This window comes from Ptiloglossa arizonensis, chromosome 8, assembly GCF_051014685.1.
Source record: "Ptiloglossa arizonensis isolate GNS036 chromosome 8, iyPtiAriz1_principal, whole genome shotgun sequence".
Lineage (NCBI taxonomy): Eukaryota > Metazoa > Arthropoda > Insecta > Hymenoptera > Colletidae > Ptiloglossa > Ptiloglossa arizonensis.
In genome coordinates, this window is record NC_135055.1 from 16,962,662 (window position 1) to 16,984,188 (window position 21,527).

Below are 21,527 nucleotides of genomic sequence, written 5' to 3' on the forward strand. Positions count from 1 at the left end.
GAGATACGAAAGTCGAGGGGTTCAGGATACCGAACACGGTGTTCTTCCATTTGCATACAACGTCCATTTTTAATTTTTTGGTTTCTTTTTCTACTGATTTTCACCGGGTAACCATTTTGTCTTTGCGTCCTTTAAATACTAAAGTACACTGTAGCATCTTCCATTATGTACAAGTGAAGTTACAAATGATTAAATACATTCTACGATACGATAGTAACTTTTATCATGGACAAGTGAAGTCGTGAACAATTAAATACTACGAACGATGACTAGACAAGTCTAGTAAATTAAATATATTTTACAACACCACGGTACAACATATCTTCAATTTAAGAGAAATGGAATAGTGAACAGTTAAATATTGTTCAATTACAACCTTCTTCTAACACGATTAATTGGTCTCGTGGTAAACTTGAAAATAATTGCTGACACTCGTGCTCTGCGAGAGTTCTTCGATTCGAACCGTGTTGTAGGAGGACTCTCGTAATGTTTCCACCAAGTCACATCGAAATCGTGTTGCAAGAGGGCCGAGTGTACTTACTATTACCCAAAACTGCTGACAACAAGCGAAACTTGTCTTGTGATATAATAAACCATCAGCTCGTTCAAGTACAGTGTTTGCAATAGATCACTGAATCGAAAATTTGTAATAATTGTTCTTAAATTCGAGCCGTTTGGATCATGAACCCCTCGACTCCATCGTCGAGAACGTCAGCGCGTTTCACCCGTGTACATTTGTTGCAAGATTCAATTTTTTTTTTAATATGTATACCTACATGTATACGTACATACGACGTGGAGCAAAATGGATGCAACTCTGTCGTCTTATGCACGTATATATGTATATATCTGATATTATATTATATGTAATTTTCTACGGGAACCACGTCGACGCGAGACACGATATATTACGATATATTTTCCGTATTTTAATATATTCTGCTCGCGCGGATTATATATAATATAATACACGTGTATGTATGTATGTATGTAAACGCGTACGAGAGGAGATCTCGTATCGATCACGCGCGTTCTAAATCGCCCACAAAGCGTTATCATCGTCCCTCGACCCCCTCCACCACCCCCAATTTCCCGATCCCGTAGCCTCGAACCCACCCCTAAAATTTATTTCCTCCACTGTACTTCGTTTTACTTCGAACCATTAACTTCCAGAGTCGTGGACCAAGCTGTAGTGAAACAAAAGCGTGAATGAGAGCAACTGAGAGAGAGAGAGAGAGAGAGAGAGAGAATTTGACGATGAAAAGAGAAACGATACAAAAAAAAAAAAAGAAAAAGAGTTCCTAGAGCACCCGTTTTTATTTTTTATTTTTTTTTTTATTCTTCGAGGTGCGTTAGACGTTTTATAAATTTAACGAAGAACTGGTGAGAACGATGGAGAAACGAGAGAAAACGATGGACAGAGAGGGGAACGTGATTTGAGAAGCGAGAGTGAGAGAAAGGGTACGAGAGAGAAAGAAAGAAAGAAAGAGAGAAAGAGAGAGAGAGAGAGAGAGAGAGAGAATTCTACGTTTTCCTAAATCTACCTTTCACTTTTTTCTTCTCTTTTCTTCATTCTTGTTTGTTTTCTTCTCGTTCATCGGTGGTGTGTAACGTTGTAGATAAAAGAGAAAAAGAAGAAGAGAGAAATTAGAATCGATAACTCGCCTCCCCCCATCCCCCCCCCTACCCTCCAATTCCCAACCCTTTTCCTTTGATCGACGTGTCATTGGTTCATTTTTCGCGAGCCTCGACGAGCCGGTGCATTCCGCGAGCGAATAGACACTTCAATTACAGTGATTATTATTATTATTATTATTATTAATTATTAATTATTATTATTATTATTATTATTATTATTAATTATTATTATTATTATTATTATTTCATTATATTTTAACTTTTATTATTTGAAAATAAAAGTGCTAGACAGACTTTAGTCATTTTGGTTCCTTTGGTTTCTTTTTTCTTTGTGCATCGATAACCCTTTGTTTCCTCTTTTCATTGTTTCTCTTTTCATTTAGATTCTATCGAATACTTTGGACCGCCAAACGTTCGTTGGTGTTTCATCTTGGGGCTGGTAGGGTGGAATTGAAGCTACACTTGTTCAAATTGTGAAATTTTATTTGTTATAGCAGTGGTTCACAATTCTCCAGTCTGTTGAATCGTTGTGAAGCACTGAGCAGAATTTCAATTTGCAGTGAAAAATAACGCACAGGTACGATTACATATTCAGTTTAATTGTATCCAGATTCCTTTCGTTCTTCTCATGATTCTATTATTCTCGGTTTATCAATTACATATTTCACCCTCCCAGTCGGTTTGAATTAATTACACCGTTTCGTAGAAATTGACACGTTGAACTCTACGTGAAATAAAATCAAAATATACAAATGGCACCTTGAATAAATAATAGAATCTTTTAGAAATTTCTGACGAAAATTATCAAATTCCATGACATCGTTGTACCAAATATTTTTCTGGTCCTTCGTTGCAAACTTACAACTTACGCCATTCTTAATGTAACGTACAGACTTTAATTATTTTGAACCACAGTTTCGAACGTGTTAATTTTATTCTTTGAACATCCAAACAGTGACGTCTTCTTTGTTTGAATGTCCCCCGTTTGGAGAACAATTATTAATTATTTCCAATTCCTGTGGCTTGAAAAGTGTTGATTGCATTCACCAAATATCCAAACGGTGTCGTACCCTTCGTTTGAATTTTCCCCCCCGAGCAACCATACGTCACGTTCACTGAGAAAATGCGCGAGATTATGCTCCTACCGTCCCATCGCGTTCTTTTTGTAAATACGTCTGCGACTAATATAAAAATTGCGCGAGAAAACGCGCAACAGTGAATGAGAGCGAAACGCAACCGGTATACCGAAGTTAATCGACTAATCAATCAGTAGCAAACGTATAATTGTCTTCTGAGAGGAATCTAGCGTTACTATAGAAGCCTACTAACGATTCGATGTGTATAACTCGTAAATAACGACGGACGCGCGCGTCGTTCGATTCGATGCGTAGGAATAACGTTTAATTAATTAAGGAAGGAAAAAATTACCGTTAACGATAATATTATAATGTACGAAGACCGTTCGGCAACGGGGAGGGGGGAGGGGGGCAAAAAAAAAAAAGAAAAGAAAGAAAAAAAAAAACGTGAAAAAGAGAGCACGGTATGACAGTTCTTAAACGAGAATAATAATATTAATAAGAGGCGACGGGGAGACTCCTCGTTCGATGACAAAGTCGTCAAAATTATTTTGTACCAAGAATTAGAGATTCGCGCGACTCGCGATCATTTTAAGAGTTCGTTCGCGACCGGTGAATCGGTTTTGCGGGGCGTAGTTACGATTAGGAATAATTAATAGCGACGCGCGTATCTGACGTCCGCCCCTCGACGATGCAATCCGCCTCGATTAAAGTACCGAAAGGTGGACCGTGTGAAGGCGCGTGAGAGGGAGAGCGTGCGTGCGTGTGTGCCCGTGGCATTGTATAAATAAAGTCATATCAATCTGGAATAGTTCATGTTATCTAGGATACACTATTACTACGATCATTATCACAATATGATTAGTAAGAATATTGTAATTGTATAATAAACTGCGTCATAGATAACTTCGTTCATTCATCATCCCTATCCGAAAAGTAAAGTCCAACCGTGGATAAGTGCGTTTGTTTTATGAATGTTAGTTAAAAAGTTTCGGTTATTCATCGATATTTGCGCGATCGATGGATTTTGTAGTCGGATACGATTGATTTTGCAGTTTATTAGAGAAATTTTCAGTTATAACTATACGGTTTTAGTTGTGGGTAAAATAGTCAAGGATAAGGGATCTGTGATCGGAGTACCAAGCTCCATCTGTGAATTTTAGTGGAACTTATTGTTGGAATACATGGATCCTTAGATGGTACGCAGCGTCGAGTTGTCTGTACTTATTACTCTTACCGACTTCTATGTTTTAGGCGAATATAGTCTTCAGGTTTGCCACTGTTCAGGGAAGATGTCGCTGAGGAAGCACTGGTATTTTGTGAGGTTGGTATTTCAGATTGTGGGACTCGCACGTCCGTAATAATCAATATTAAAGTTTACAATTAAACGTGAAACAATTTTAACAGTACACGTGGATTTAACGCAAAACAGTCGCTGAAATTGTACCGTGAGTATTAATCAGAAACAATACTACTGAGTTAAGGGATATTAATTCTGGTTTCGCGAAGTGAACATAACCTCTTATATTTTCTTCTGCGCTTTCTATTTGTGATTTAAGTAGATAGTGTAATGATCGAAGAGTGAAAAATTTAAGCGTGAAACATGAGTGATTCCGAAGAAAGTGTTGGTCCAAAGGAAACAGGACCCGTGGACAATGCATGGTCGTTGAAAATACCAAGCTTTAAACCAGAACATAACCCCCATCGGCTCTTAGAAGAAAGTTCGTTTGCAACTTTATTTCCAAAATATAGAGAACAATACTTGAAAGAGCACTGGCCATTCATTCAGAAAGCTGTGGATGAATATTCTATCAAAGCAGAATTGGATCTTGTCGAAGGTAGTATGACAGTGAAAACCACAAGGAAAACATGGGACCCTTACATTATTGTTAAAGCACGTGATATGATCAAGCTCTTGTCTCGGTCTGTTCCATTCGAACAAGCTATTAGAGTACTGCAGGACGATATTGGCTCTGACATCATAAAGATATCTTCGTTAATCAGGAATAAAGAAAAGTTCGTCAAACGGCGTCAAAGACTCATAGGTCCTAATGGTTGTACTTTAAAGTCTATTGAACTACTTACAAATTGTTATGTGCTTGTACAAGGACAAACAGTGGCTGCGTTGGGTCCTTACAATGGTCTTCGACAAGTTAGACGTATCGTAGAGGACACTATGAAGAACATCCATCCAATCTACAATGTTAAAGCATTGATGATCAAGAGGGAGCTTGCAAAAGATCCAAAATTGAAGAATGAGAATTGGGAGAGATTCCTTCCAAAGTTCAATAGCAAGAATGTCAGTAAACGGAAACAGCCACAGAAGAAGAAGGAGAAGAAACCGTATACTCCGTTCCCACCCCCGCAACAGGAGAGCAAGTTAGATAAGATGATAGCGACTGGTGAATTCTTCTTGAAGGAGGAGCAGAAGAGGGCTAAGAGAAAGAAGGAACAGGATACTAGACACGAAGAGGCAGAGAAGAAGAGACAAGAACGCAGGGCACAGGCATTTATACCACCCGAAGAAAAGCCTAAAGAAAGTAAAAAAGAGACGAATGATATAAATCTAAACGAATTTAAGAAGAAGGTTAGGAAAGGATTGAAGAAACGCGATGCAAAGGTCTAGAATTTTCTGATGAATCTTAAGCCCAATGTTTCTAACTAAGACTTTGACTAAATCCTTTATATACAATGTTCTGAATCAAGTAAGGTACTTGTCTATCTGTGAGTAGTTTTCAAAGTGTATGGAATAATTTCCATTGTTTTATTATAAAACATTGTTTCTATAAGTAGCGCGTTATTGAATTCTCAATATAAATGTGTAAATATGTATAAGTATAACAGGTTGTGTATATCATGGAAATTTAATGTATGTACACTTTAAAGATACACGTTTAAACTCAGAAACATTCATATATTTTTTTAGGATCATTTTATTAGCAGAAATTGTAAATTCGTTACAATTTCAATGTAGTTCAACGTAAAAAAATGAACAATCAGTTCTTCGTACCAACTCTACAATGTATTAATATAATCCCTTGAAACAAACATCAGATCGTAAGTAAAAAATAGCTGACATTAAAGGACAATGTTTAATGTCAAAGTTTATCACTTTGCCTCGCTCTCGAAAACACTGTTCCAAGGATTACAACGTACCGATAACATACTATATAGAGCGATTCAAAAGTAGTGTCTCGAAATTTACAAGGTACATCTCGTTCGACTCAAAGTTTGCAAAAAGTTTGCGTTAAACGTGTATTTTTTTTTTTCTTTTCTTATTACAATACCGAGGTCTGGAACATTCTTATTAATTTTTTGAACACTACTTTCGAATCGCCTCTATGCGCTGCACCTTTGAAAGAGCGGTGTTTCTGAACGCGAGGTTTCGGTCTTAACGAATACATAATTAATCAAAAATCGAACGCGTCGCACGAGAGAGATTGGAAATGTTCGTTTTAATGTACAGTGCATTTCTTAGTTTCTATTCGAGCAGAAAATCGTCTCGTCTCTCGGACACGTGTACTCAAAACATCGACCGGGTTACTCTGCTATCTTAACGTTAGGTTTGAATCGCTCGTTATCTTACAGTTTACAGATTCATGGAAGTACGACGTTTCGTTATCTTATATTTATATTGTAGACACATTATTTACAGTTATTACGCGATTAATGGTTTGTCTCGTTACTCGCGAAGTGCGTTACTCGCTAAAGCGGTGAACAACAGGGTGTTCGCGTTGACGGCGAAGAAAATGCTACTTGGAGAGACGTTTTAGGACGGGAAAATGAGAAAGAGAGAGAGAGAGAGAGAGAGAGAATCGAGTGCGTAAGTATTTACAGCGCATCGATTCGCGAAGTCGCGCGGATAAATAGTGAATCAAAAGCGCTACAATCGGAATTAAATCAATTGGCTGCTCAAGGTCAGCGAGGACCTACCTCCACCGCAAGGTTACGCTACCGCCATCTGTCGTGTCTTCGAGCGAGTCTACGGGTACGCGCCCTCTGTTCCGAAAACAGGGAAGTAAACTGTCTCAAAAGTAGCAGTCAGGATGAATTCGTACCACGAGAAGCTAACTACTCGAGCAGACAATAGATTTGGATCCAACGTAACGCATACGCGTGCATTTATTTTTTTCCTTTCTACAGATTTCACTCTTCTGATATCTTGCCCGTAGCTCTGGATGACTTTTTGAAGGACAGATAAAATCTAAGTGTAAACGTATCGTCGTGCGCGATATGATTTACATTGTTTAAAATTAAAGGAGGAGAATCAAGACAGAAGGGGGAAATAAAAATACTGAGACAATACGATAATGTTTTAGACTCTGTCCCAATAAGGGGGTCTATGATTTACATACAATGTGCGATGGTGATCATGGTATGAACACTTATGGAGTGACTGCTCGTGTAAGAGCGCTACTTTATTTACTTTTTCAACTCGTTCTCGAGTTCAAATTTGTTTCGTTGCTCCGAAACTTTGTCAATATTTTCTAATCTCGTACCTTTAGAAGGATTCAATGGATTAGTCGTTTCGTTCAATAATTAGTACGCGTTCTCAGTGAGTTTTCGAAATCGATGGTCCTTCGAACCTAGAATAATAGATGTCGCGACGTACCCAAAATATAAAACCGTACAATGAATCATTTAACGATATTACATCGCATTTAATCTAGAATAATTGACTAAGAATTTGGGCTACAATTTCGATCTATTCTTGCACGAGGTGTCACCCTATAGGTACCACGAACATCGCCGCACTCTGTACACACGGTGCACCAATTTTGGCAACGTAAATCCTTGATAACTCCAAATCGAATCAATGTGTATTTCTCGATCGCATGATTCTTTGATCATTATGGTACAATAGACATCGCCTATCTAACATCCGAGTAAAAACAATCCTTCGATCAATTCTTTAGATTTACAGAGCTGCGAATGCCGAGGCGATTAGAGCGCGTTTGTAGTGTATCATACAAAATGCTGTATATATTTATATATTTATATATATATATATACGTATGTAGTATCAATGCGAAATGACAGCAGTGGATCATTGTCGTCGGGAAAGGGTAAGTGTACAAAAGATCTTTTTTCGCTACGTATTGCTGCATTAGTCGCACCGTTCCCCGCTTTCAAGCAACTCGACGCGTTGTAGACGCCCCGGTTGCGCACGGATTCAAGCAATCTTGTCAAACAACGAGACTCTCCCCCGATACAACGAATTGCGTCGTCGGATTAAAGGTGCATTCTGGTTTGTCTCTGCGTTACTCGCTACAAAATTATGTAAACGCGTATGGACATGAAAAAATTCATAGATCTACTCGAAACCTATATAAATACTTCTACGAAGTTTCATAAATATATCTTGGCTCGTTTCTACGAAAAAAATTCTGTAATTTTCAAATCACAATGCTCCCTTAAGAAATGGAGGGGGATGGGGGTGGGGGTGGGGTGGTTCGGGGGCGTTCGTAATTTCACAACGCGTTGAGTCCTCGAGCGAGCACACCGCAATTCCCAACTATTCGCACAACCAAGTAAGTATACAATTCGTTATACAAAAATAAATCTCTTTGTGAGAATCATGTAGCGTGCGCCTTTTGATCTAAGAAGCGTCCGATTCACGCTGCGATTCGTCCTTTGGATTGGAGACAATGAACGTCGACGCTGTGGCCCGCGTATACGTTAACAATATTGTAAAGGTCGGCTAAAAACGAGAGTCGATTACGGTCAACCCCAGGGAGAGTAACAGCTTCTCGTATCGTTCGTCCGAGGCCGTGAAACCAGGGAGACATCGATCGCAAAAGAAGAGAAAACGAAAAATGATAATAAAACGGACCACGGGCCCCAACATTTTTTTTCAATCGTTGTCAATCGTTGAAATCATCGAAAACAATATTTCAGCTGCTCGTGAAGCGACCTTATAATTAAACGAGACACTTCAATGTTCGTTAAAATGATATACGAATGGTAAAAAGTTCAAAGTACACGGTGCATTCGAGTTCGCTTAAAATTACAGATATATCGGAGTATTTTTATCAGGTTGTTCTTCTTGTTCGTTTCACTTCGAAATGATATATTCGCGGTAATAATTGAACGGGTGTCGTGGGGGGATCCTTTGAGATCATGAAAAAAATCAATGTAAATGCGTTCCTAAAAGTATCCCCGGAATGAAGACTCCTCGAAGTGGCCAAATATCGATCCCTCGCGGACGATTGCGAACAGGATTCTTCAACAGTTCCAAATTTCACGTTTACTCGCCGCGTCTACTGCGCGGAGCTGAGAAGTTGACTTCCGGGATTAACGGTGAATCGTATCTCCGTGTGACGCGTTCCCCTTGGCCCAGGAGTCATCTTTCCAGCTACTGACTGTACATCGAAATAAAATATCAACGAATTCTGCGAACCGTCGCGAAACAATTCCGTTCGCGGAGAGTCGAACCGGTTCGGTTTCCTTTCGAGCCCGCTTTCGTGTCGCGCGGAACACAATTGTTGCCTAGGTCTAAGAAAAGGAAAAGGAATAGAAAAAATAACAGCCTGTCTGTCCGTCCGTTATAAAATTCTCTTACCCCCTGCGAAAAAACACGGGAATTCAATTCCAAGTTTGACCAAATTTCACTCGCGAACCTTTGTGAATCCCTCTTCTTCCGGCTGGTTCGGCATTCGTCGTCGTGTACGCTCGAATCTCTCGGGACAGGCTCGTTACGCGCACGTGTGTATCGGTCGATCACCAAAATATCATTAACGTTCACGCTCGATCGAGGTCCGTGTCAACGAACGAAACGACGAGTCCTCGTGGTTCATCGACCGGTTCGATCGAGGAATCTGTATCCTGGAACGACGAGATCGGTCGCGCGGATCAGATCGATCCGGCTCTTTCTGATCAGGTATCGCACCCGTTGAGTCCTTCGAGAGTGACGACGACAGCGCGATCTTCTTCACGAGGCTGCGATCGTCGTCGGGAGCTAGTGATTGTGATTGTAGAGGTGCCACCTCTGTGTCTCGGCGTTCGAGTCGCATTTCTCCGCGGTGATTCCCCTCTGCGCCTGGTGTCTCGAGTCCACGCACACCGGGATCCTCGAGTGGAGTATCAAACCGCCCGCCAGGTGTCTCCACTTTTGATTCTCGCTGCCGTCGCAGATCTGCATCAGCAACGTGGTGCCTTTCGCGTACACCGGCAGCGTCAAGCATAGGTCGTGGTGCTTTATCAGGCCCTCCTTCGTCAAGCTCCATTCCTGGAAACGATCGAACGGAGTGTCTTAAACGAGTAGAATCTGTGGCCACGCGTAACGTCGAGATGTGTCTTTCAAGATTTACAGACTACTGGTAGACGCAACGAAAAAAGTCTGGGGGTAGAGATCTCTACGATTTCTAGTCTTCGCGTAGATAAGCATAGTTCACACAGGTGTCCAGGTAAACAGGTTGCGCAAGAGTGTAAGTGACCCTTTCTTCGCGAAAGTTTAATAAAACCTTCCAACCCCTAACCCCAGTTGACGAAGGTGTAAGGTGTCTCCTAGATGTAAGACGCGTCTATTGATATTACGACAGCATTGTCGTTTATCAGGACACCCGGTGATCCCTGCTGATCTCTGTACGTTTTGCAACAGTTCAACCGAAGATAGTTCACCGAAGAATAACCTCTACTTTTTCAAAATCTTTCGATCGAACTTTCACATTTCTTCTATTCTTTGATCTACCAGCTGACCGATTAAAAATCTGTTTCAAGAATCCACGAGTACAGTTACCTCGAACAGACGATAGAAGACTTGGCAAGTATCGATCAAGTCTCGTGGCGGTTTCGGATACTCCGCTCGTTTCTCTCGCGTATTTAGTTAGCCCGATTTGGTCCACGTCCTCGGATCAACATCTTTCGAGATACGTAACAGGCCCCGAGTGGAAACGAACCGAGAATAGCCCCATAAATATTTTCCTTCCCCCCGGTTCGACTTCGAGATCGTCTCTAGCGTTGCGATCCCTTAACGCTGCCGACCGCGGACGAAATCCACCGACGAGACGATTAAAATGCAGAATTGAATAGACGGATTAATACCGTGGACCAAAACGAGAGGAGTTATTCGGTTGAAACAACCACGAGCCACCGGCCGTCCGACCGGTCGAGTTTACTTAGAACACACACCGCTTGAATAACGAACCCCGGGTACTTACTTGGTTACCGCCGGTGTCATGACACGGATAAAGTCCTACGTTCCCGTCTAGTAGATGTCCCATGCTATCCAGGCACGCGGTTCCCTGCTTCAGGGAACCACCCGGCCCGCCCTCGCTGGTCGGTATAACTAATTCGGGATACACGTTTTTCAGATACCAGCTGAAGGGCTTGCAGTGCAATTTCCGCTTCAGCTCCATCCTGTCCTGAATACTAAAACGAAACCGGGCGTTCGGTTTTTATTAATACCGTTCACGTGCGCTGACGCGCGTTTTAATGAAATCGACTATCGGTATTTCGTCCCGTCCCCGTGCCGTAAATCGACCCACCGCGGGAAATAAGACGGTCCGGGAATTAGCCGGTGATGAACGATCGTACGCGCGCCAAAGAAAATTGTACGCTCGTCGTTCGAGCGAGCTCGCCGAGTGCTCGGGGATAATCCGCGTGGCATCAATTCCCGCGACCAGAGAAATTCTTTCGAGACCCTCGACCGACGATGATACATTTCTTTCAAGGTCACGGATTTTGGAGACTTCGGTGTCGTCGTTGATTCTTCGAAGGTGGGGATTGTTCAACCCTTTCCACTCGAGAGGCGATCCTCGATCGCCGCTTAATTCGGTGCACTTTATTCAATTTGGAAAACCATCGTGGGGTTGAAATTGAAATTCAATTACGCCTTTCTTGGAAGATGTAAATATATGTATGAAATGTTGAAATTAAAATTCAATTACTTCTTTTTTGGAAGATGTAAATATATGTATGAAATGTTGAAATGAAAATGTTCAAATTAAAATTCAATTACTTCTTTTTTGTTAGATGTAAATATGTATATGAAATGTTGAAATTAAAATTCAATTACTCCTTCCTTGTAAGATGTAAATATATATATGAAATCTTGAAATGAAAATGTTCCGTTTTAAATAAATTATACGATTTGAAGGATTTCATCGAGGTGGTAGTTTCTGATGGCAGAAAAGCTTCGAGTGCAAAGGGTTGACATAGATCATTTTCGAAAGTTTGTTTTGAGATTGTCAGGATTTGGTAAAGGTCGTTTGTAGGTACAAAAATTGATTTTGCATCGAAGTTTGATGGACAGAAAGGGTAGCTTTCCGCATAGTTTCACCGAGAATATTTCCCGAAAACTTCCACCGAATTGTTTGAATATTTCTCTTCGTACAATTTAAAAAACACTCGAATCTCGTATTTCGAGAGAATGCAAGAACAATTGAAAATCGACTTCTGGAAGCGTCTCGAATTGAAAGATAAACGCATACGAATACTTTTACGGAATATTTCCGGAGAATCTCGGTCAAATTGTTCAAATGTTTCTCAATATAACTGGACTATAATTCGAAACACGAAACATCGTATTTTAAAAGAATGCAAAAAAAGTTGGGAAAAAAATCGTCTCTCAAAATAAACCTACAAGTATAAAAAGGATAGCTATGGACAGTTCCGCAAAGAATATTTCCCCAAAATATTCACCAAACTGTTTAAATGTTTATGCAACACGATCACCATAAAAGATTCTATATTAAAAAAAAAAAAAAATAGAAGCAGAGGCAATAATCGACTTTTGCAAGGTGTCTGGATTCGCGTGCATCCCTCTCGAACATTTTGGAAAAATTAAAAAAAATTCTTACTTTCCGTAGGGAATGTTGCGCGCCAGGGGCACAGCGTTGTAGTAGAACTGTTTGTATTCGTCCATCCACACTTCGGCCGCTCGTCTGGTATTCCGTGCGAAAACGTTTCCGCTACCCCCGGGGAACGAGTAGGGGTGGCGTTTTCGAAACACGTGGCCGACGCGCGAACACGGAATGATTTCCAGGCTGCCACCGCACTGCCACACCCGGAACGATATCTCTGAAAAGTACGTTCGTTTGAAAACGTTCGTCCCCGACTGGTCACAAATAATCACTTCGAAACGATCTTGCGAAGACTCACCGAGATTTTCGCCGCCCCAGACGTCCATTTGAGTATCGTACTTGCCAAGTTTCTCGAAGTACGCTTTACTGATGACGAACAGACCACCCGCTATCATTGGCGTTCTGATCGCCTGAGTGGGATCCTTTTGTCTGGCCTGTCTCTCAACTTGACTCAGGTACTCCCACTTGAACACCAGACTCCAGTCGAACCCACCCCTCAGGTCAGCCGACGCACCTGAGTATGTACAATTACATTGGAAATAAGTATGCACGTAATACGTTTAATTTTCTTTGTCTTGTAATCTTGATGGATTGGTAGACTTGTGCGAGAAACATTTATTTTGTCTGCAGCTACACTTCGGTTTGGATGATGTCTTTGGGTATGCACAATTACATTGAATATATGCGTGTATAATATTTATCATGGATTTTCGATAAATGTGTATTTAGTATTGTTACAGTAGACCCGTGTAAGAAGAGTTTGGTTCGTTTATTTTAATCCCTCTCGAATCAGCTGACGTTCTTGGGTATGTGTAATTGTGTTAAAAATAAGTATGTGTGTTTGTAATTTTTTTGTTACGTTTTCAACGAATGTATCGATAAATTTGTTCATTCTTGATCGTACCTCGTGCATTTAAATTTTTGTTACGTAGGTTCTAGTTCAGATATGGGTCTTTTGATTAAAGGGTGCCCTTAAATTGAACTAACTGTCGATCGATAGTGGCTTCAATACTGTTTGTAATGACAATACCGATATATTGGAATGTGTCCATGCTGATCACGTCGATCACGGGACACACGACTCTGGTCGGAATCTCTGCTACCCTTTCTAAAAGAGGCTCCAGCCAGTCGGCGTTGCATTCGCAATGCGAATCCAGGAACGTTAGTACACTTGCGGTGGCTGCATCCGCACCCCTCACCCTCGACCTCATCAAACCCTCCCTCTTCTCGTTCCGTATCACTCGCACCTTGTGTATCCTCGATAGCTCTTCACCGTCCTCGGCTGCGAAACGAGAAACAAAAATATGGACAATGTTCAATATTCCTCGGTTTACAAACTTTCGGTGAATATATTCGTAAAAATATTACTCGAGATAGATTTCACAGCGTTTACAAGATTGTAAACATAGAGTGTCTTGTCGTAGAAACGACTCGTCGTAATATTTCAACCGTTTTAAATAATAGATAGAGGCACATTTGAATAATAGAAAAACACTTCCAAAAATATTCTGTTGAACTTTTTTATCTAAATTGTATTTTATTTTAATATTTGTTACGATGATAATAAGTGTCCCTATGTATTTACTATCTAGATTGTTTTATTTTAATATTTGTTACGATGACGATAGGGGGTCCCTTATGTATTTAATGTCTGAATTATTTTTCTTTTAATATTCGTTGCAATAACAACTCGTACCCTGTGTACTTACTATCTAAGTTATCTTTTCTTTCAACACCTTTCACGATAATGATAGGTACCTTTACGTATTCGTATATTATTCCAATATCAGAGTCGATAAACTAAATCGATTTTATAATTTCATTTAATCGAGGCTGAGTATTTCGATAAAAATCAGATAAAATGGAACTCACGATGATCGCTGAAGTCGTCTACCAGAATAATTTCTTTGATGAGGTGCTCGGGGCTTCTGTTCAACACGCTGAAAGAGAAAATATTTGAAATCTTCGTGCCATTTACCTTTCTTAGGTATGTCGCGATGATCGAAAAGAAATTTTTCCATGTAGAAATTAAATAATTTTAATTTTATCGATTTAACGTAATTCCATCCCAGTTTTCCCTCGAAACTACGAATCTCACTTTTGGATAAATTTTACGTTCGGTGTACCCAACACCTTGAAACTTGTTTATCGCCGGAAAAATTCTTAAATAAACGCGGCACGTAATTTGATTCGAGTCTTGCGATGTTACGTCGCGGAGAAACGTTTCAATTAAGAAGCTAACGTTCACGAGGGAAATCTCTGATTCGTGTCGCTGCATCGTGGAAAATGAAAGGGGACGCCAGACGCGTTCACGTTGCATCTCAAAGCTTCAAGTCTTCGACTGGTTATCAATATTGCGTGCGTACTATAAACGTCTTCCGTCTTATAATATATTATCGATAAGACCGTGTCGAAGTACGGTAATAATGCTAGACGAATCTTTTAATACTTGAACCGACGAGGATAATTTTAATAAATTGGTTCCCTGGAGCCACGCGAGATTCCCGCATACGTTGACAAATGGCGTCGAACAAAACCTTTCGACGCTTCTGATATTTATTTTCAGAGTCGTTATATTTGGACACACCAGCTGGAATGTACGCCATGGTCTCCGAGCTGAGGTTTCTTAGCTGGGAAAAATCACAGATACTCGCAGAAATTTTCCATCCGCTGTACAAATATTTTTTAAATTATTCCGTCTTGCGTTTCACTCGACTGAGTACTCATTTTCGGAGAAAGAAAACGAACCAAGAACAATAGATGATTCCATTTAAGAAGAAGATATACTTCGTGGATACATCATTGAACTTGTAAATAATAAGTCCCCCAAGGAAAATATTACGCTAAAATGGAATAATTTTCGCCCTACCATATGCTTCTACTTTCATCAAGTATACCCAATATTCAAATTTCTACTGTTCGAAGATTCTAAGGAACTTGCAAAAAGAAATGAGTCCCCTGGAGAAATATTGCAATAAAAAAATACTAATTTTCTGCCACAAGTTTCTATTCTCGAAGAAGCAGTATTACTCGTACTGAGTACGTATTACGTACAGTAGTACGTATCTAATATTAAAATTTCTAATGTCGAGAGTCTCGTAAAGGTACTTCAAAAATTGGAGTGTATTCTACGATTAGTCACGTTGGTATTAAAAATCGGTCCATTACGGTGGCGTCTGCCTCGAGACACATATATAATATTCGGTCCCCGAATCCTCGCGCGATTCACGACCCCAGCGGGACCACACATTTTTCTCCCGCGGTCTGGTATAATTATCTCGAGCGCGACGCTTTCGAAAATCCTTCAGCGTCCGTGCAACCCTTCATATTTCACGCGTGATTTATCGCCATCGAGCTCCCGCGAGTATAATACGCAAGAGGGGGCGAGTAATGGGCGCGGTAGGTAAGACGGTACGATGGAACGACGATTAGAAAATTCCGTCGGTCGTCGTCTTCGCGTTTCTGACCCGTATCCGAGAATTTTCTCGCGTTTCCCGCCACATCGTCTCTCGTGGTGCATCGGTCCCGGGTTATTAACGTTACCGCCGCGCGTGCGGGAATTTATTCTCCCGCGATTACTCGCTCCGACCGCAACCAAAGGTAATATTAATCTTCGTCGATTCTCACAAACACGTAGGGCGTTTTTTCTTTCGTTCTCCACTTGTTGTATTATCTTACAGATAATTTTGCAAACGCAGTTATTAACGAAGAATATTTTTTCTTTGATTCTCCTCTTGTTATATTATCTTCCAGATAATTTTGCAAACGCAGTTATTAACGAAGAATATTTTTTCTTTGGTTCTCCTCTTGGTATATTATCTTCCAGATAATTTTGCAAACGCAGTTATTAATACGAAGAATCTTTTATTTTTTGTTCTCCTCTTGGTATATTATCTTCCAGATAATTTTGCAAACGCAGTTATTAATACGAAGAATCTTTTGTTTTTTGTTCTCCTCTTGGTATATTATCTTCAAGATAATTTTGCAAATGCAGTTATTAACACAATCTTTTTTTCATTTTCCTCTTAATACACTATTTTCGAGATGATTTTGCAAACGCTGTTATCACGAAGACAGTACAACAAAAAGTGAACGAAAGATAAAAGGTTCTTCGTGTTTGCGAGAATCGAGACGTTTGTAAACGCAGTGAGATTTTGACATCACGAATCGAAAATTCGCGTTAAGTATCTTATAGTAAGTATCTAATACCTCACGACAGTTCTGAGCAGCGTCGAACGTGCCTCGTTGTGGAACGTGATTATGACCGAGGTCGGTGGAAGATCCCTCCTCCATTGCTTCATTCGACACCTGGAACCAAAACAATGGAAATGCTCTTTATTCGCCATTTGCACGATCACCCCTGAACAGTGAGTAATTTTTAATTCTCGTAGTCGTAAAAAAACTTAAGAAAAAAAAAAAATAAGAAAAGGATCGTTTACCACGAACAAGGGGACAAAATTTTACTTCTGGACGAGATGTTACTCGCGGATGTTTTACTCGGGAAAATATTTCCTTTCGAATCGTTTCAATCGAAAGATTCGACTTTATACCGTGATTGGTTGAATAATCCGTGGAGAGCCACCGATATTCTTTGAACCAAACGTTTATCCCCGCAAAAAAATTGCAAGATTCCGTGAATGAAACGAAGGACGGGGAAGTTTCGCAAAGTTAAGAATCGGGGGATGAATACCCACGACGATAAAGGAACGAAAGAAGAAGCGTCTTCTTAGAAAGGGGGTGGTTTGATACCTTAATTACGCAGGGGAACTTAGAATCGAGATTCGCGTAATGAGCTTTCCAGTGAAATATCAGGCGACGTATAATTAGGTCATCAACTCGGCATGGGATCGATAGATGCTTCATCGGGTTTCTTCCCCGGTGTTATCTGCCATAACGTTCGTTAATATGCTTATCGTTTTATCCCGAGAGGATTCTCGAGGCCGTTCAACGCTAGCCGACACGGAACACGTTGTTCCATGGATAATTAAATATTTCTCCCTCGATTATTGAGACAGTGCATCGACGGGTATTGAGCGATTATTGGCTCTGCACGACATTCCACTAATTTCGGCGAGCCCCGCCTCATGGAAACGGTAGTTCCGTGTATTAAATTTTAATCTTTGGCGCGACCACTCCCGATATTTATCGACGACCCGTTAATTTTGCGTTCTTTCTAAATTTAATACGCCTTTGCTCTTTTCAATCGGAACAGTAAGGAAAAATATACGACCGAAAGAATCGCTTGTCCGCGTCGAGCCTTAATCGGTCTGTTAGCGCCCAATCAATCGACCGCTCAAGGTCACCGAAGCGCTACCCCCACCATTCTACCACTTCGTTTATCGTGCGGACTTGTAGGCGTCTGTTTCTCGGTTAAAAGTGCCATCTGACGTGTAAAAGTAGGAATGAAGAAGGTAAGAATCTCAATGCTACCGTTCTATTTTTTCTCGTAAATTAACAAACAGATGTTCTTTGATTCTCATAAAATAGAAAGACCACACAAAGCCGTCACGACGTGAAAGTAAGAATGTAGTCCAATCTTAATGTTCCGTTTCGAAGAATTGTACACTTTCCACGAGCCCGAATCTTATTTTCTTAGAACGTACCGGACGTGACTAACCTCTCAACAAGCTTACCAAAAACTATCCGGTATCTTTCGCGCGGAATTTACCGTACGCGTTTCGGTTATTTAATGCATCCGAAATCTGTGTTTAATTTATACATCGACACAAGTCCGGCCGTATCTCATCTCCGGCTAACGATACGGAACCGGCAACAACGCGCGTGCGAAACGATCGATAAATTCAATAAATCCATTCATAACCTACAAATATTCCGCGATCGGTCGCTACTATTCGGACATAATATATGACAAGTTGTTACCCCCGGTCGTATTTCGTAATATAAACTTTCCCCGTTGTATTCGTATTTTATTGCCTCCGAAGTGGTGGGGGGTGGGGACGGTCTCGTTAATCGTAAACAATAAATAAATACGGCAATCCACGTCGAGTTAATACTACGAGGTTCGTGTGACGTTCGAACGTAGGGATGAAAAAAGTCGAGCGATGGTGAGGTGGTGGGGGAGGTTACGAATCCCGCCAACGGGATACCGTGTGGAAGGGGGTTAGCAAGAAAAAGGAGGACGATCATTTTGGCGCGGCACGCCGACACGAGGGGTACATAAATGCGACTAGACGGCCAGAACGATCCCAATATGTCAGTCCCACTTTCCCCGAGATAAACTCGAGGAACGTGTACGGAATGCATCCACGTGTAGCGTTGCGCTTTCGACCGTCCGCTACTATCGTCGAGATTGTAAAAGTTCACTGATGAGATTATCGATCGTGGGAATTATTACTGCTCCGTAGGGCGCACCGACACGGTAAATTGACCATTTCCAACACCCACCGTATCCCAGCCTCGGTGTGCATTTTGCACCCGTTCTCGCGATATTAGTAACTTCGACTGCAGTTTCGTCGACGCGACACGTGACCGTTTCACATCGGCATCGAACTTCACTCGAATAGAAATTCGCGTCGAAGCTGCGTTAAATTAATCGTATAGGGGGGAACAAAGGACAAAGGGGCACGGGAAGGGGCGGTGAAGGCGGAGGGGCAGGAGAGAAATTACTTTAAAACGCGATAAAGCGGTGCCGATGTTTGACGGAGGACGGGGAAATGTATTCAACGTACCGGGTGAGACAAACGAAACGCGATACGAACGAAACGAGACGGTTTCGAAATCGAGCTTTCCCCGAGAAACTCGCGAGGAGATTTCTTTTTGGAATTTATTTTCGAGCACGTCTTTGAATTATTTATTTTCGAGCAAGGCTTTGAATTATTTAGTCGACGAGCGTGCTCTTGACACGGTTACCTTTGGAAGTTTTTTTTGTTTTTTTCTTTTCTTTTTTTTTCGCCGGCGCGGAATAAGGCAAAAGTTTCGCAGCGCGATCGTTTTCGAGAAGCTGCTACGAACTTTCGTCGTTCGCGAATTGTTCGATAAATACTTGGGATTCTTTCGACGATTTATGAATTTATAATTCTACGGAGTAAATCCGCCGAGAGCTTGAGACGCTCGAACGCCTCGTCGACTTTCGTTTCTTTCGCAAGAATGAATGTTCATTCGACGACATTCTCGTGCGTTTCGCGTCGTCGACAGTTTTACCGCGAAACATTTCAACGGATCACCGTCGTTCAGTTCGCTATAAAATGCGCTCGTTGAAACGTTTCGACGCGTGCAGATCTCGTCGAATGTCTGACCTTTCGTTCGTGCTCGTTCCGGTAAGAAGGGGATCGACGAATTAATTCGAGAGAGTGTAGTTTCGGGTCGAAGCAACGAGCAGGAGAGTTTTCGGGGGAAGCTGGACGAGGCTGGGACATATTTCTCGGCAACGAAATTACAAACGAGCTTTAAAACGAGACAGACGGAACGGATCATCCGCGCGGTTTAATACAAAACTTCAATTTCGACTTTGGCCTCGGGGTTGAAGTGGATAACGCGGCTGGAACGTTGATTCGATCGAATTCTTCAACGCGCGACAATGCGTGCCCGACCGAATCGCACACTGCCACTAAAACGAGAACAGTGACCATCGGGGAATGTTTGTGCGAACGTACATCCCGAAACATTCACCATTCAGGTTCAATTTGTTTTATAGGACGATGCACTTTTCATCTTATCGAGCTACAATTGCATTCAAGCTGATCGATAATGAAAATTAAAAGAAACTCTTCAGAAATGGAAGTAGAGTAAAAAAACAAAGAAGTACGTTCGTAACGATATATATCGTATCTGATCTTGTTCTCGAGTTACAGCGAGTTTTGCGTTGCAGTGATTCTTCAGGTGAGCGCCAAATGTTTTGGCCGCTCGCGGTCGTCGAGAAGTAACTCCCACTGTGCCTTCTGCTTAGTTCACTGCGCTGTTTCTCAGCGTGTTGCGGTACTATAATCACGAAGTTGGTCCACAATCATCAAATATATTCCAATCAATTCAATTCGACTGTTCACGTGTACCACCTTCTAGATTAATATTCATAGACATTAAATTCTAACTGAAATTGATTAAAATTCAACACGCGCGTGAATTACAAAAGTTCGCGAGGTTAAGTTTCGCTCAAATGCACTTTGAACTTAGCCCGCTGTGCTAACTTCTCGACAATTGATTCTTTATCCACTGTTCACGCGTACCACCTTCTCGATTATTCCGCAAATACTATATAACGACACGAGTTCGTTCGAAAATTAAATTGGCGCGTGTACTGCAAAAGTTCTGGAGGTTAGGTTTCGTTCGAACGCGTTCCCGTCCGATATCAAAGTCGCTCGTTCGCGAAACAGAGCCGTGTACGAGAAATATTCTCGTACGGATTTATTTTCGGGCAACCTTGTACACCGATTCTTCCCCCGTATAAATTACGAATATTCGCCAGGTGGAATTGCGCGAAAGTCGAACGCCCGAACGACGCGAAACGACCAACGGGTGTACGTTTAATTGTCAAACGACGGGTGAAATCCGCGTTGCATTTTGCTCGAAGAAATCAAAGAACGGTTCGCGCACGCGGTAACGGTGGATAAAGGCGAATAAAGTAAATTCGGACCGGTACGAAGGACGTATGTATAAATCTCTCTCTCGCTCGTGTGCGCGCGCGCGCTCGCGCGCTAGAGGATTGCATGCACGGATATACGAGGTGCAACACGGGCGCAGGATGAACGGCCGTGGTCCACGCGCGAGCTGCAATCCGAACGGACTTCGAATTAATCCCGCACGGAAGCTGCATCCGATCTCACATCGAAATGCACTCGTGGACCGGGCAAAGTGGTTACGACGGATCGTCGCAGCTGAAGAGAAAGCTACGAATGGACAGGAGAGTTTACGAGCCGGAATATAAATTCGGGGAAGCATAAATATATCGCCTCTTGCGTAAGATAAATCCGGGTTTTATACGATAAAAGAAAAATATGGGGCGGAGTTTAAAAAATGAGAAAAAAAAGAAAGAAAGAACGCACAGTGAAGTGCC

The 21,527-nt window shown here is 41.4% G+C and overlaps 2 protein-coding genes across 4 annotated transcripts in view; one reads left to right on the plus strand and one right to left on the minus strand.

Annotated features, from left to right (window-relative positions):
• Positions 1 to 4,045: 4,045 nt before the first annotated feature.
• Dbe (KRR1 small subunit processome component homolog dbe) lies at positions 4,046 to 7,475 on the plus strand. Of its 2 annotated transcripts, none has more exons than XM_076318292.1 (2): positions 4,046 to 4,162; positions 4,277 to 7,475. In XM_076318292.1, the coding sequence occupies exon 2, from the start codon at positions 4,318 to 4,320 to the stop codon at positions 5,338 to 5,340; it is 1,023 nt and encodes a 340-aa protein (XP_076174407.1). In that variant the 5' UTR covers positions 4,046 to 4,162; positions 4,277 to 4,317; the 3' UTR covers positions 5,341 to 7,475. The 2 variants fall into 2 exon arrangements, 1 of the variants encoding a protein (XP_076174407.1); XR_012992986.1 differs by having other exon boundaries at positions 4,052 to 6,537; positions 6,632 to 7,473.
• Positions 7,476 to 9,547: 2,072 nt separating this feature from the next.
• Pgant2 (polypeptide N-acetylgalactosaminyltransferase 2) overlaps positions 9,548 to 21,527 on the minus strand; it is a 348,535-nt gene continuing 336,555 nt past the window's right edge. For both annotated transcript variants that reach the window (XM_076318289.1, XM_076318290.1), the window contains exons 4-10: positions 16,727 to 16,825; positions 14,390 to 14,457; positions 13,548 to 13,799; positions 12,816 to 13,031; positions 12,515 to 12,734; positions 10,874 to 11,084; positions 9,548 to 9,942 (exon numbers count right to left, since the gene is read on the minus strand). In XM_076318289.1, the coding sequence (XP_076174404.1) occupies positions 9,673 to 9,942; positions 10,874 to 11,084; positions 12,515 to 12,734; positions 12,816 to 13,031; positions 13,548 to 13,799; positions 14,390 to 14,457; positions 16,727 to 16,825 (1,336 nt within the window). In that variant the 3' untranslated portion in view covers positions 9,548 to 9,672. The remainder of the gene's footprint in view (positions 9,943 to 10,873; positions 11,085 to 12,514; positions 12,735 to 12,815; positions 13,032 to 13,547; positions 13,800 to 14,389; positions 14,458 to 16,726; positions 16,826 to 21,527) is intronic.

Coding starts and splice junctions, on each gene's coding strand:
- Dbe (XM_076318292.1), top strand. CDS start 4,318: ATGAGTGATTCCGAAGAAAGTGTTGGTCCAAAGGAAACAGGACCCGTG.